The sequence below is a fragment of the Camarhynchus parvulus genome, chromosome 1A, assembly GCF_901933205.1.
Source record: "Camarhynchus parvulus chromosome 1A, STF_HiC, whole genome shotgun sequence".
In the NCBI taxonomy this organism is placed as follows: Eukaryota; Metazoa; Chordata; class Aves; order Passeriformes; family Thraupidae; genus Camarhynchus; species Camarhynchus parvulus.
In genome coordinates this window covers 6,356,179-6,372,640 of record NC_044586.1, presented here as the reverse complement: position 1 = coordinate 6,372,640, position 16,462 = coordinate 6,356,179, and the positions used below count along the sequence as shown (strand labels likewise).

Sequence of the window (16,462 nt, the reverse complement as noted above, 5' to 3'; positions counted from 1 at the left end):
CCACCAGGCTGACACACACACTGTGCTCCCTCCTCCCTAGCTATGCAGAGAGAGAGGGAAGGAAGTAAAGGGGCTGCAGTCAGGCCAGAACTTGAGCAGGTTGCAGCTTTCCCTCAGGCCTAAACCAGAGGTGCAAAATCCATCATCTATTTTAAAATTTCTACCAAGGGACTTTCTGCCTCATCTCCACTTTCTAGCAATCCCTGCCTTCCTCCTTCATGGAGTCCTGGGATCAGAGATTGAAAATACCTGGTTGCAAAGGCTCCACCGACTCAGTGTTGAAAGTGGGCAGCTCTGGAATTGCACTGCTGGGGGCAGAGGGTGCAATGCCAGGGCCCAGGTCAGCACTGTACATGAGGTCTGCAGCAATGCCAGGCAGGTCTGGCAGGTAGGAGGGCACATCAATCTCAGGGACCTGGCCCAGATCTGGCACATAGAAGTAATTTTCAGCGACCTAAAGAAACCCAAAGCAACAAGGTAAGGCAGTGACTATGTGCTTGCTGCAAACAGGGGCACTGCAGGGAACAGTCTGGGCAGCAGTCAGAGCTGTGCTGGTGTGCCTTGGTACATCAGCTACCCTTACACCTCTGTGCTTAGAGGTTACCTCCTGCAGGCCAGGCTTGGGAAAGGCAGACTGCAGGAGGAATAAGTGCAGGACTTTTCTTAGTTTCACAGTAGCACGTGAACTCTGAAGCGTTCATGTACTAACTGCTGCAGCCTAAATAAACCAGTCCCTTCTCCTCCAGAAGAGGATAATGTCTGAACCATTTCAAAGACTAAAATGCAGAAGCACAACTCAGTAGTTACAGGGGTTTGCTTTTGTGTTTAACACACAGGCAACACAGTAGTGATGGTGCACTGTGAATAAAGAGTTCACTATATACATTATATCACTATATACGTTATATCCTCCAGTCCAACATGATGAGCAAATGATTCCCAGGCTCCTTTTCCCAGTCCCAAATGACACTCCAGCAAAGCTGGTACACCCCAGTTATGGCCTTTATAAGGTGTCAGGTACCAGTCACATGCTGGGGCAACTGGTTTGGTGCACTGCCTGCCCCATGTGTACACCAAGCACAGCCCTTTGCTCAGTCTGGCTGGCCCTTCTGTTTGCACCAGTAGGCATCCCTTCCCAGCAGGAATGATGGGGACCACACTTCACCCCAGGGACCTTCTAACAGTAGCACCTCACCCTCAGACTCTGAGGCTCAGGATTTGGCACAAGGGAGCTGATCAAGTGACAGATCCTCCAAACCTCCCTACAGCCCTGAGGTCAAGCAGCAAGGTGAGTTGATATCCCATCCCATTACTCTCCTTTCACCACCCAACAAAGGCTTGAGCAGAGAGAAAGCCTGCCAAGTGTGAGGCTTTTGTCTCACTCATCAAGCTCACACCAGGACCTCAAGCACAAAACCAGGCAAGGTCCTTCTGATCAATGAATACTCTGCAGCCCTGTAAGGGGCTTTTGTCCTCCCTGCTCACCACCCTCTCAAAGTCCTTTCTTTTCAGCGAGCTGAGCACAACCCTGTGAAATGTAAGCAGCTGCCTCTCACCTGTCGGTCTAGCTGTCCCCTTTTGGTGATGGAGAGAGGTGCATCAAAGAGCTTCTCTTCTGTCTCTGTTTCTAGAGCCACATGGGTCTTGGTCACTGCTCCAGCCAGGGGATCCAGGAACACATACTTCTTGTACCTAAGGGCAGAAAACAAGTATTTTAGTGAGAGCCAAGGCCAGAAGAAACAGTGTACACAAGAGGGCCTTGGAGGCAGAGACCTGACTTCACTCATGAAGATGGAACATGTTGGGCCTTTCAGGTTCCTTTTTTTAGCTCCATTTTTCTGCCTTTCCTCTCCACAACCAGGAGGCAAGCAGCTCCCCACCCTGCCAGTGCAGCCTCCAGATTGATTCTACAGCAAAGCCCCACTGTACTGCCACATGACCAAGCTCTCCCCTTTCCACCATCTGGCCTGAAACCATCCTAGTCTGCAGCAGGACACCAGTGACTTGTCACTCAAGGTGCAGGAGGACAGACAGAAAGGAGAAATGATCCATGGCTCAGGAGAAAAAAGACAAGGTCCAGCAGCTGAAAGCTCAAGAAGAGCTTTAAGTAGCTCCTCAATAAGAGCAGAAAGAAGAACCATGATGTGAGTCCAGTGGGAAGGAACTGCAGTGAGGGAGGTGGTGGAGACATTAAAGCAGCAAAAGCAATAAAAGTAATGCTGTGAAGAGTTGTCAGGAGAAGAAGCAGTATCTAAGCTGGCACACAGGGCAGAGAAGGGCAGGAGTGACTGCATATCTCAAGGCTGGAAAGAAATTAGATGAACCATAGGAAGAACTAAGCAAAAGAAAGTGCAAAATTGGGTTGAATCAGGTGAGTAGAGGATCAGGAGCGGACAAAATAACTGCTTCCACCCAAGGCAAAGAGCAGGGAAGGTTCCCAGCTGGAAGCCAGCAGAGAGGTATCAAACCCTGTCCTATCAAGAGCCTGATAGGTAACATCCCCAGGAAAGCAAGCAGTCACTGCTATGCCTGAGGAAGGGAGCTCCTCTGAGGACAAGCAGGGGCAGGTGAGCAGCACAGCACTGCTCCAGCTCTCACAGGTTCTCGGTGGTATTGAAGAGAAGCAGGGAGCTGAGGGAGCTGATGTTCCTGGGAAGGCTGCCAAGGCCTTCTTCTGCATCATCCTCCTGGTGAATTTTGGTGCTCACACACACAGGGAAATACTTGAGCTTTTCCTGCAAGAAGACAGATAAAAGGTGGTAAGACACTAGAACCATGGCTGCTGAGGCAGCTCTCCCCAGCCACCACACCCCACACTGCTGGATGCACTGTATGGTCTGGGAACCCTGCTGCTCCCTCTCTACCTCCCTCTGAGCTAGAAAATATGTGGGCAACATTGCAACCCTACAATCATGACAAGTGTTGGCAGTTCAGACTGGCAGCAAGTGCTTTTGGTGTCCTGGATGGGTCATACTGAACACTGTTACTCTGGCAAGTATCCACCAGAGTAAAAACACCACTCTGGCTCTATAGTCAGAGGCAGGGATCAAGGACCACAGCCTAAAAGGCTTTTGTTACAGTGTCTCCAATTACGACACATTTTCATGCAGGCAGAGTTTCCCACACATCTCTATTACCTCCCCTCTGTTGCCTTCACTTGATGTTTTAAGAGCTGCACTGGTGGGGCAGGCAGGGAGGCAAAGGAAAAAGAGGTTAGGAAAGAACAGAGTGCCTGCACTAAGCAAGAGATCAGGCAGAAAGGAGTGCACAGGGTGGAACGTGTGCCAGATGGTTTTGCAAAGCCTGAGGGATTTGCAGGAGTTTTCAACTCTAATGAACTGAAATCTTCTCTCTCTCAGTTCTAAAACTTCATGCATAATATATAGAGCTCCCTTTCGAAAAGGACTTATTACATCTGAGCTGCCTGACTTTTACAGAGCACAGGAGTTGCCATCCCACATCAGAGCAGTGCTTCAGCTGGCGTGACAGTGCCCGCTGCCACGTGCTCTGGGGATGAAGCTCAGTGCCCACAGCACTCTGCTCTAGAGGGAGGAAAGACATCAGTTCCTGAACAGAGACACTTTGGGATGAACAAACCTCCACCTCAGACCCCTCTGTAGACCCCTCCTCAGCCCCTTCACCACTCTACACAGTTCTTTCCTCACAATTAAGGCAAGCAGCAGTAAGTGTTCATACCAGGAGAAACCAGAGCACTTTGTCAGGTTAAGCAACTCACCACACCTGTGGTTTTCTTCTACCACCACTCCAGATACTGTCCACAGCTTCCTACTGCCTCACTACTTCCAACATCCCTGCACCATCCCATTCTCTGAGTCCCTCTTCCCTCCTTGTGCTTGTATGGGAGAAATGGAAACCACTGGTGATTCAATTTTAAGACCACATCTCAGGGACACAAGCAGTTCCTGCTTATTGAAATTTCAGTCTTGAACCTGGTAGCCAGAAATCCAAGGAAATGGCTTAGTCACAGTTCAGTTAATCCACCAAGAGTTTATATGATGCTCTGAGACTATAAAATGATGTAACAAAGAACCTGTAAGGTTTTGATTTATTTCAGGTTCCAACTTGTGAAAAATACATTGAAGTTAACACCTTCTATTTTTTAATGGAAGCAAATAGGCAAAAATATATAAATTCTTATTTAGAGATTGTAAAAACAGAGACTCAAAAATGAAAGTTCTTTTGATCATTAATATTCATTTCCCAATGTTTAATTTTTTAAGCATGAGGGAGTACTGACTTTTTTTGCTAGAACTGTTCAGACACAGCCCTCAAGTCATTTATATATCTTTTTAAATTCTCTCTTTGTATACTTCAGTTAGCACTGGAAGATTGTGCATCACTTTAAGGGTGTAGTGAGAAAACAACCATTACCTACATTTACTTACAAACCCTATCTAAGGAATTTATAAAAGCACTAAGTACGAGTATTCTGAAACGTGAAATATAATCCTTTCAATTTAAATGCCATCAAAGTGCTAGTCTTACTCAAGTACCTAGACATGCTCTGAAATTTGGAACTTACACACACTGTCAAAAATATCCTGCAACTGTGAATTCCACAAGTTAAAAATTAGTTTTCTTATAGGAACATTAAGTTCTTAAGCCAAAGTTTGGCAACGTTGACATACTGAAGTCATGGGGGTTGCTTGAAGGCTCAAGCACCCTAGCCTGGGGTCTGGCACCTTGGCAGGATCACACCCCCAAGGACACAGCATTTTTCTTCCAAAGAACCTACAGTTAAAAATATTTAAAGTCATTCTGGTTCTTCATTTAATTAAACACAAACTATTACAAATGGAATTGGTGGGATGTACCAGAAATCCCACTCCCCCCACACCAAAGGAGTGCTGAGGCCAGCTGGGAAAGTATTTCAAGATGAGCAAGTGACAAGAGCCTGGTTTAGTCTCCACATGCCTATAGTGGGCTCTGGGAGAGGCAGAATTCACAAGGACATGCCAAGTTACTGACACTTTTGAAGCTTAGCAAGGCTACTCCAGCAGTGGATGGTAACTTTTGCTTGGACTTCTTCCCATGTGCACTGAGACACAGCTCCCACCACAAAAGGGAAGCCCCACAGGGCTGCAGCCAGCTCCCTGCTGAGCCCTGCCTTGCTGCTACCACTGCAATGTGCAAAGCAAAAGGATTTCCACGCTTACCACAAGCACTGTGTTTCTGGCACTCTTACCATCAGTGCTTACCCTACCAACACCAACAGCATCCTCTAAACAGCTGAGTTTTCACTTGCTTAGGGTTGAGGGCGCAAGAAGAAATTCCAAAGGGGAAGCATTTAAAATCAACTGCAGAATCACTCACATTTCCAAGTCAGTTGCTTTTTCCCCAGAGCAAAAACCCTAAAGGCTGAGCACAGGCTGCCACCACTTCCCCTCAGACTGACATCAGCAGAGTTTGCTTTCCTGAGGAGGTGCTGTGTGCACGTGTGCAAGTGGAGTTTAGCAAAGGCCACTGCGACTGCTCGCAGCAAAGAGGCTCTCATCAGAACTGGAAACAGGCAGTGAGCCCCTGCTGAAAGCCCTGAATAATTGAGGAAAGCATAAATGCAAACATTAGACTTCTCCCTGTCACATTTCATTACTGCAAGGCACATCCAGCTCTCTGCTCAGCTATGGCTGAGAAGGGCCTGTCCCCCTGGAATGTGGTCAGAGCTTGGCCACACTGAGCCCTATTCAGCACATCAGCCCTTCCATCCTTCACCAGCTGACAGCAGCATCACCCACCCCACAGAGGAGCTCGTGTGTGTGAGCTTGGAAAGAGTGACAACTGCTGCATGAGGCAGACTCAGCAAAGCCAGAGAAAGACCAGCAGTCCCAAAAGAGGATCAAAAGATGGGTCACAGGAGGGGAGCAACAAACATCCCCCAGGGCCTGAAACCAAGCCCCTGTGGTGATGGCAGCTTTAGTCACAAAGGGCAGAACATGGCAGTGGTGAAGAGACTGACTGGGACTGGAAGAGATGGCATCTCAGGCAGATAACTGTGGGGAATGGCATGTGGACCATTTGCTCTTTGTGGGATACTGCTTTTTAACAGCTGATGTTCTTCTCAATCCCTTCCCTGTGCAAGGGGCTGTACTTCAGCACCAGCCCTTCAGGGTGGGAGCCTATTTCCCTGTCTGCTCCCTGCCTGCCTCTGCTCCCCCCCACTCCAGAGGGATGGGGCCATCAGCCAGACAGCAGCCTCTGGCCTCCCTGCAGACAGCAGCATGTCCCATGCAGCTCTGCCTGTGCCACTGCCAGGACTGGAAGGAAGCAGGAACCCTGCTCAAGTTTGCCAGCTCTCCATTTGGCCAGCAATCCTGCTTCCTTGGCCTGGCTGAAATATTCATAACTACCTCTCTGTGTGAAGTCGCAATTCCATTAACACTCAGGGAAGTTTAGCATGATAAATTATTCAGTGGCAGCTTTATTTTTGGCCAAGTCACACAAGGATGAGGAAGGAAGTCTCTTTAGGGGTGGAGAGCAGGGAAGTTGTCAAACTGATCCTTAACCTGCTAGGAACAGCACATCTGCTACTCCTGACACAGCACATACAGAGCAACTTTTAAACTTTAAGCACAGCAACTCTTCCTCCTGTCCCAGAAGTTATATCAGAGCCTTCAGAAACTATTTCTGAAACAACTATGAGCTTGATCCCAGCTGCCTCACTATGCACAGCCAAAGCCTTGAGCCCAGGCAGCAGCACCCACCAACACTGCTGCAGGAAACAGCAGCATTTCAGGAAATGGAACTGCTCCAGAGACTTGGCAGTTCACACTCACCCAGACAAGCTCTCATACTGACGTGGCCCTTTCCAACTGGCACCTCCATAAGCTTTCCAGTCTGACCTCACACCCTCCCCACTGACAGGCCAAATGAAAATATGTTCTACTCCTAGCCTATGTCCCAAAGCCCTGCCCACTTTATGGAAGAGATTAGCAGCCTCCAGGTTCTCTTTGCTTGTCCTTCCCAAGGTCTGTTCTCCTCCTTACCTGCAGAGCTTTTTCATCCAGCATTTGGTGTTTGCTCTGAATCTTGTGTCTTGGCCATTTCTGTTTAGCTGGGTCTTCTGCACCAGCAAAAATTGAACTGTACTCTTGCAGCCGTTCAGGGGCTGGATACTTGGCACTGGAAAATACCTATGGAGAAACAAGGAGAGACTAAAAAACCCCAACAACTAGGCAATCCTACAATGCAGACACAGATGGAGAGGAGCAAACATGCAACCTGTGCTGCCAATGGGATTGGACAGCCTTGGAGTCAACAGGCTCCTAAGGGCTGTGTGCACAGACCAAATATGCATGGGTTGCCACTTCTGAAACTGGAATTGCCAGAGCTTTTCTCTCTCTCTAAAAGGGCTAGGAGATCACTGGCAAAAAGGCTTCCAGTGGCAGGAAGGGAGTTGGAAATACTGTATAAAATGGAGCAAGAATGGGGAAAGGAGGAAAGGAGGATTTTCACCAGTTTTACATGGCTCAATGGGACTAAGGTACACTAAAGGGAGTCTCTCTGACAGCAGCTTTCATTCAAGTAAGTGTCTATGAGCCTGAAGTGAAGGAGTTAGTTAGGCTTAGCTCAGCACATTCTTTTCTCGTTCTCAGGAAGCAGCTGGGACAGAAACCTCTAAAGGCTACAAAAAGCCTGGAGCTGTGTGGCTCATGGGTCTAAAATGCATCCATTGGCCAAGTCAGGAATGGGATTCTCACCACAATCCTGCTCAGCATTAAGGCATGGAGAGGTGAGTGGGCAGCAGCTGTAGCAGCTGAGCACCTTTTCTTCTCCAGAGCTTATGTCAGGAGCAAAGAAAGAAGGAAGAGAAGAGGCCATGCAGCCTTCACTGAAGTCACTACCTTAATAGCCTTCTTGCTGCCCTTTATCTTCTCAATCTTGGCCTGGGCGAGGGTGACTCTCTCCCCAATTGCCCGGAGCTGTGCCCGGCTGGCCTCCACCCGCTGAGAGATCCTAGGAAGGAGGGAAGAACACTTCTTGAGCTGAACAACCAGTGGTTCTTTTCAAAACAGCAGTTCCCAGCCCCTCAGAGAAGGATGTGAATCTCAGGGGAGGGGTTGTTTCACAGTGAAAAACAGTGATGGTTGGGCCATGCTTGCATCCATCCCACTGAGAGCTTTAGGTACTCCAATATGAAGTAGGATTAATCCATGACTCACAGCATGATGTTCCTGTGGCTGTTTGGGGCACAAAAAGATGGAAAACTATAAACAGACACAGTGTTGATTACACAGGGATGATTAAATTATTGCTAAGCAGGTCTTAGACAGAGTTAAGGCCTTTTCTGCCTCTCACCCCACCACAAGGAGTTGGGAGGGGACACAGCCAGGACACCTGATCCCAACTGATCCAAGGGATGTTCCACACCATATGGCATCATGCTCAGCATATAAACTAGGGAGAAAGTTGGCTGGGGTCCACTGCTCGGGGACTGGCAAGCTTCATCAAGTTGGTGGTGAGCAATTGTTTTTATTTGCATCACTTCTTTTTATTGTGTTGTATTTCTCTCTCTTTTTTATTATTTTCCTTTACATTATTATCATTATTTATTATTATTATTTTTACTATTATTATTACTATTATTATCATCATTTTTATTATTAAATTTAACTGTTTTTATCTAAACCCATACCACTAGATCAGCATCAGAACGCTTTGGGATGGTGGGAGCAGGCATCAGCTACAGCTAATGATGGAGTCACCTTCTCAAAGAGGCCTCCTTCCCCATGCATAACCAGCAGATTCTACCCAGCTACAAGGGCAAAAGCTGAAAAGTCTTCTAAACTTTCACCTCAGTTCCACTGGGTCATTCTGTGCCTGTGAAAAGCAATCTCAAGCATTGTCTTTAAATTTCACCAAGAGTTTCTCTTTGCTTTTGAGGAGAGAGCTCTCATGTTCTTTTCCTGCTCTAATTCCCTTCAGTAATAAATTTGAGATCAGCAGTGATCCATGATTCCCAATTCCAAACTGTACCAAATCCATCTTTTCCAGCATTTTCACTTTGGGCAGCACATTCTCTATTAGAGTATAGAAATATAAAGCCCCTCCTCAATGCAGATAGTGAAAAACAGCAAGAACAAGCAGCCTGCTCTCCTTGTACCATTCTAAAAAAAAACCCTCACTTTCTCTAAACTTGAAGCATTTCTGTTTGTTTATAGCCATGCTCTCCTCTTCCTGGAGGCATGAAAAATTCTTCCTTATGCATATGGCATGATAGCACACAGCCTGTTTCTACCTTATTCTGCTTGGAGTGGGAGATGAGCAAAATTGAACCTCATGAGATTCTCCCTCTCAGAATTACTCTCCATTACCCCGTTTTATTTTAAACACAGTCTAACAGCTTGTATTTTGTACCAACACTGAGTACAAATCTGTTCATGATTTCCTTCCCACACCCTCCCTTTGCCTCAGTGGAGTAAGTTCATATCACTTTTACACTTGATAGGTTCTCAGAGTAGTTTCTGTTGTTCCTTTCAGTCTGCATTTCCTAGCACCTGTCTGCAGCAAATTCCATGTGTCACAGGGCTGTCCCATTGCCGTGTTTTGTTCAAGTGTGAGATGCCTCTGAAGCACCTAAATCTTTCCTAACTGCTCTCACCAGCAGCTTTTCCTACCTCACAGCTCACCTCTTTTCTAGAGGTTTCATAATTGTATTGATTGACACTATTTCCAGTACTGCTCTCTAGGGGCATCTGACTATTTTTGCTTCCTTCAAAGCTGAAAAAACTGAGTCATTTATTTCTGCTTTGCTGCTCTCCCTCAAATCAATGATGCAATTTTCTCTCTCACCTGAGAGTAGACCTCTCTCCTAGAAGAACTCCACAAAGCTTTCCTGAAGCTCCAAATAGAAGTGAGGTATCAACTGCCTTTTAGCCAGTACCCTGCTGACTTTCAGACACAATTTTCAGGATCTGACAAGGCACATGTTTCTCTCCCAGAAGGAAGTGCTAAGCAAATAGTTATGCAAGCTCAGGCCTGGAAACCAGTAAGTGTTCTCCTCCCTTTCACTTCATGAATGTAAGTGGGTCCAGTGAGGCAGTCAAACACCTCCCTCACTCCCTTTCCTGCCCCACATTATCCCCAGTGCTTCACCAGGTACCAACCTCTGCCCCTCCCTTCCCTCACTCAAAAAAAAAAAAAAAAAAAAAAAAAAAAAAAGAGGGGAGACATCCAACCCCACTGCCCACCAAATATTATCAATGAAAGGAGACCATCTCAGGCAGACAGCCTGCTCCCAGCACAAGCTGGGGAAGTTGTCCAGTGCCAGCTTAGGGGCTTCAAACCATGATGGATCTTCTCTGAGGTGCTCTGTACATTCCCCTGTGATCTCCTGCTCAAGGATTTGACAGGCCAAATCCCACTGATCCTACAGGATCCACAAAAAACCTTCACCTGAGGTGGTACAGATGCAGGCCCACAACACAGAAGGCATACATATCAGTCTACAGATTAATTTATTTGTTGCTGAACAAGATAACTTTGAAATAAAAATTAAACCCCCTCAATCCAACCAATCCAAATTCCATGTGTACAGGCTCCTAGAAGTGCATGACTGTTAGCATGAACAGCTCAAGATACAGCTGTATGTGTTAGTTAGAAGAGATCATACACCATATACCTTACCAGAAAATAATACATGGAGAAAACTTCCTTATGTTTCATCAACTATTTCTACTGCTGTGGAAACAGAACTTAGTCAAAGGACTCAACCAGTTTTTGTACAGAAAGGGAACAGGAAGGAAGGGATGGAGGGATATGACTGAGGATTTCAGGGGCAGTGCTGGAACAAAGGTGGCATGCAGACCTTAACTTCCGTTAAAGGGAAGACAAAGACAATTAGGACAAGAGGGATTAAGTGTTAATAAAATGGCCCAATACTGCCTCTAAAAATCACCATGAGCATCTGAACCTACCCCATGCCTGTTTTCTTAGTCATTGCTGTGCTATTTTGCTCTCACTGCTCTTTTCTGCTTGAGAAACGCCTTTAGTTAAATTCAATATGACTTTGGAGTTGCAAAGGAGCAGGAGGCTACAGCCCCTCCCTTTCAGCAGGATGTGCTTCATCCAGGACAAGTGAAGGGGGGGGGTCTGTGAAAAAGGAGAACACATCACCTACCTTCAAATGCAGGGCACTGAGCCAAATCAACCTTCCCCTCCCAGTGTTTTTCTTTGGGGAAGCAATACACATGGCAGATTAAATCTATCTAGTGGATTATCTCTTAATCCATACAGACTTTTATTTTTTGATCTAAGCAGATATTAAAGCCAACCTTTCAGCTGCTTTGATTTGAGCTTTCACTTTCTCTTGTCCCTCTGAAATATTTTTGTCCTCAGGCCCTCTGCACTTCACCCCCAACTCAGTTCTTGTTTCTCCTTTGTCCTAAAATCCTCATCCTGCTGTGTTTAAGCCATTCTCCATTTTACAGGCAATTTTCTCCAACACCCACAGCAAGTTCCAGGAATACTTCTTCCCAGTTCTTGGGAACCCCTTGAGGGCCTCTCTTGCTGGCCCCCTATCCTCTGTCCCATCTGCAACCACAGAGCAGATCCTTTCCTCTTACTCTGTTATAACTCCTCTGATAAATCTCACATTCAGGTGGCTACTGAAAGACTTCTGCTGTGTCTGTGTCTATTCATGGTGGAAAATTCACTGTTTCTTTACTCCCACAGGAAAAAGATTTGAGGCATTAGGAATCTGGCATTCAGGACACTGGATACTGCCTGATGGTACTGCCAGCACTGGCAATAATGCTACATTTGTATGGGAGTGTCCAAGCACTTCACAGTGCCAACCAAAGAAATGGTGACTCTTATCATCTGTATCTGCTAAGGATCAGACAGCAACAGAGAAAAAGTTTAAAATCAGAGAAGGTTTAAAGATAGGCCAACAGATTCCAAGACTGGTGTCTGAGAAAGACAGAATTCAGCTGCAAGGAAGCATCAGAGCAGCCAGAGACCTTTTGCTCTCTATGTTGAATGTCTATGTCACCCGAAAGTGACAGGGATGACAAAACTTCTGAAATGGGAGAGAGGACAGGCAAGCTGCACACCAAGGTGAACGAGAAAGGTTAGGCAACAGAGGCTGGAGCAAGCCTCTCTAGAATACCAAAGAACTTCATTTTCGTGTCTGAAGTATAAAAGTAAGCGATCAACCAAGGAGAAAGAACATTACAGAGCAGAATGAGAAATGAAGTTGCACAGGAGGATAAGGCAGACGAAGTATTAAATTACTTTTTTCTTAAATGAGGACTGTACACATCACAGAAAAATCAGGCTTCTCATCACCTCCCAGCCCAAGCTCCAAGCCTTAGAGATAGCAGGGTGATGCTTGGCATTGCTGTTCTAAACTTCAGGGTACATATAGTAAATTTATTCTATAAAACTTTGGCTTCTTGCCTAAAAGTCAAGCTACCTTTTTTTTTTTTCTTTGCTAAATGACGTATGCTTTTATTAAATTTCTCCCTTACTGCAGGAGGCATGAATAAGAAAGGATTGAGTTTATGGTTGTATTTAATTTTGTTCTCAGACACTCCAAGCAGCAGGTACTGGAGCAGGGTAACAAGGAAAGGAAGTGTCAAAATGAACACTGTGAGAAGCCCACTCCCCACTCCAACTCAGTCCCTCTGCCCCTGCAGCTGGCAACATCTCAGGATCAAGATGGGGAGAGCGAAGGAAAGTCTGCTAAGACACTTATGGCTTACAGTGATCCAGGGAAGCATTCAAAATCAGCTCACAAAGCCAATTCACCTCAAAAGTTTGAAAGGCAAAAAGGAAAAATACATACTCTTATGAAGAGCTAAGCACATTCAACCACTCACTGAAAGATCAACTTGTTTGCTTTCTGCTCTTCTCTCTCCATATTTAAGCAGTTTTTAAAGTCTTACTTCTTATCTGAGTAAGTGTAATCAGAAACTGTCATCATACACCATCTCTGACAGAAAGAAGTCCCAAGTGAGGCTGTGTAATCAGCGTTCCTTCCTCCATTAAGGGTTTGGGTATTATACTAATTAATGTTTATCTCACTCTGATTGCTCCTCGAGCCTGATTTGCAGGTGTTCCAGCATTTGCATATTGCCCTGTTCCTGTGATGCTGAAAGGTCTTGCAGATTTGAGAGTGATCAAGGTTGCCAGGTTATCCTCAGCAGGATCCAGCATATATCACTCTCCACAGGTCATGTTCTCACACAAAAATATTTTGATTTTTAATCTCTCATTTCAGAAGGCACTCCCACTACAGTGAATTAAGTTTATGTAAAAACTGGAAACTTAGAATTTTGACCTACCATCACAGCACCCTTCTCCCTCTTCCCCTGCAGCTTGCTCTCCTCTCCAGAAAAGCAGCTTCTCTTTTTTTCTTTGTAGAAAAAGGTCACAAACAAGTTCCTCTTTAACCTTCCAAGCTTTTCACTTGTCTCATACCACTGACTGGTCTGAAAGCAGATGCACTTTCATTTCTTTAGAAGAATATATATTAAATAGAAAGTCAGTGTAAACTATGCAGAAAGTCTGTTTGCAAATGAAGTACACCATTAGATCTTTAAACTATACAGGCTACTTTTGGCCAATCTACTTCTCCATTAACAGTATTAATATACACTACAACACAGGTCCTACCACCACAGTGACAACTTTTGGGAAAGACAACTTTAAGAACTCCTAAAAGAAGCAATGGAAAAAATGTTTCTTTGCCAGTGTTGCTGGAGTTTCACAAGTGACCTTTTGAGTTCTTCCACTGGCAGTGGAATTGCTTCCCAAAGCAGCAGCCACAGAAGGAGTCTTGACATATCAGGCAGCTGATGATAGTCAGTATAAAATCACAGAATCATAGAATAGCTTGGCTTGGAAGCTTGGACCCAATCATCTTCAGATGATCAAGCTGGTCAGAGCCTTGGCCAACCAGCCTTGAATACTCTGAGCAACCTGTTCTGGTGTTTCACCAGCCTCATCACAGAACAGGTCTTCATTATATTTAGTCTGAATCTACCCTCTTAATTTAAAACCAGCATTCCTTGTTCTATCACAATAAGCTAAGAAGTTTGTCCTCATGTTTCTTATGAGCCCCTTAGGTACTGACAGGTTGCAATGAGGTCTTCTCCAAGTCATCTCTTCTCCAGGCTGAACAACCCCAGCTCTCTCAGCCCTTCCTCACAGGAGAGGAGTTGTAGTAACTGATACTAGTACTGTAACCAGTAAAAGGTACTAGTAAAGTATAGTTTGTTATCTTTAGACTTTCCACTCATCCTTGAAAAAATTTCTTAAGTATTTACTCAGTGAAGCTCAATCTTTTGTAGTAATAGCCTTAAGTGTTTTCAGTTCTGTTCTTTTTTTTTTTAATCACTTGTCAAATGAGGGCTAATCCTGTTTGGACAGAATTTTACAAGGCTGTCAAAAATAAATTTTGCTTCCATATTGCTTGAAGTAATAGATCATACTTGGCAGATAGCTTGAGAAGGTGTTTTGGCACCTTGTAACCTTAAATTAATCAACTGTGTGTACACAAAGATTAGGTTTCTCATTCTCCCATCAAAGCTCCATTCTCAAGCTAGCCAAAGATCTTCCTCCGTGTTCCCATTGAAAAGAAAATGTGTATCACTACAGAGTCACAGCAAACATAAGCAGCGGAGAAATGGCCAGGTGACCCTGATCTCTTCAAAAAGATGTCTTTAAAAAGACCTGAGATTCCTCTGGATCACTGAGGGTACCATGTCTGATTCTACACAGACAATGTTTCTGTTACACAGCTCACTCTTATTTGACATTATGCTCCAGTTTCCCTACCAGCAATAGTTACAGGAGGCAGATCAGCCTGGACTGAAATGTCTGATCTGTGCCCTCTCTCAGGTGGGGCTGCAAGAGAAATTCATAAGCCACCAGCCAGAAATACTGTTTCTTCTGAGCTTCACATGAAGGTAGCAACAGCAGCAGAGGAGCACTGACAAGCAGCCCCCCCAGCAGCCCTTTTAGGCTGTGCCTCACTTGACCAAACATACATCACCATGATCATCTGGGAGGAATGACATTTGCAGAGCCTTCCCCCCGCCGGCCAGGCAGTCAGGAAGTTTCTCTTTATTCCTAGCTTTCCCCCATACCTTCCAAATGGTTTTAAATCAGTTTTCTTAAGGTAAGTAGTACTCAGCTACACAAATAAAACAAAACGCAATGAAGTGATCATCTCTAAAGGTCTTGCCCTGATGTAAGGCTGAAAATATCAGGAAAGCTGAGCTCCCACTCCTTTACTGGGATGGAGGTTTCTCATACTGTGACAGCACACAGCAAAAACACTGCTCTTAGTCTGTTCATCTCACCAAAACAAATCATTGTCATCAAGGATAAGAATGCTGAGCAAAACACGCCTGCCTCCAGAGCAGAAAATGATTCCTGGTGATAGCAGTTCACATTCTCACCATTCTCCAAGAAAAGCACTGCTTTTCTTTGCATTTAATCAAATATCCTCAGAACTTCATAGCTTTTCACCCAAAGATCTCCAAGCAATTTCCAAGTGTTAATTAAGTCTTGGTTGCTTGTGAAACCAAGAGTGGAATCATTTGTTCCCCAGAACAAAGATTCACAGTACAGTCTCAGCAGATCAGATTTTCAGTCCATTATTCACTAACTTGAACAATTTTGCATTAATTCACAGGACTTACCACATATTTTTCAGTAGCTGCTTAATTTTCCATTTTACTGAGTTTAAGGCCACCTGTGCAGGCTCATCTGCCCTTTTCAATGTCTTGCCATTGCCAAATCCACCCCACTGTTGCTCACCAGAATAAACTACAGCCAGCAAGAACTGACACAAAACACTGACAATTCTCTCACCACCACCACTTCTTTCTTGTGATCCAAAATGCAGCCTTTACCCACATTTAAGACACATGTTTACAAGTAAAGGTTTTTGCATTGACTTGAAATCTTCTCCACTTCCAAGTAGCTGATGCCAATCACATGAAACTTTACTTGCAGGTCACAAGTTGAACCCTTCAGTCTCCTTTTCAATAAAATATATCTAGAAACTATCATTTACAAGCTAGTGCTTACTCTATAAAAATTGCTGTCCTGCACAATTGAACTTGAATATTCAGGAGAAGGAAAGCCCAACCAAGAAAAAGGACTTGCTACCATAAAATGTCTGTTTAAAGACAGCTACACTTCATGTCTTCTCAGAACTCTTACTTCCTTTCTGATTTTGATCACATAATAAGAGTCTGCCTCTGTGGTCTTCCCTCACTGTCCTGACCTGTTGAAGTTGTAATCAGATACTTGGTAAATGACCAAACTGGCCTTTGAAGCATGACTTGGAATAAGCAGATCATTAATCTGTTTTGCACTCAGCACTATGTTTCTGCTTATCAAGTTTGTTGCAGTGATCCCTGTACTTTTCAAGAGCTTACATCTCAGTGAAAATTCTTCTATTTCCTTGCACCCACTGCTTCTGCTCAGC

The 16,462-nt window shown here is 44.9% G+C and overlaps 1 protein-coding gene across 3 annotated transcripts in view; it reads right to left on the bottom strand.

Annotated features, from left to right (window-relative positions):
• WASHC1 (WASH complex subunit 1) overlaps positions 1-16,462 on the bottom strand; it is a 37,816-nt gene that overhangs the window by 3,093 nt on the left and 18,261 nt on the right. For all 3 annotated transcript variants that reach the window (XM_030959724.1, XM_030959725.1, XM_030959723.1), the window contains 5 exons: positions 7,863-7,974; positions 7,005-7,151; positions 2,599-2,735; positions 1,557-1,692; positions 250-454 (listed from right to left, as the gene is read on the bottom strand). In XM_030959724.1, coding sequence (XP_030815584.1) covers positions 250-454; positions 1,557-1,692; positions 2,599-2,735; positions 7,005-7,151; positions 7,863-7,974 — 737 coding nt within the window. The remainder of the gene's footprint in view (positions 1-249; positions 455-1,556; positions 1,693-2,598; positions 2,736-7,004; positions 7,152-7,862; positions 7,975-16,462) is intronic.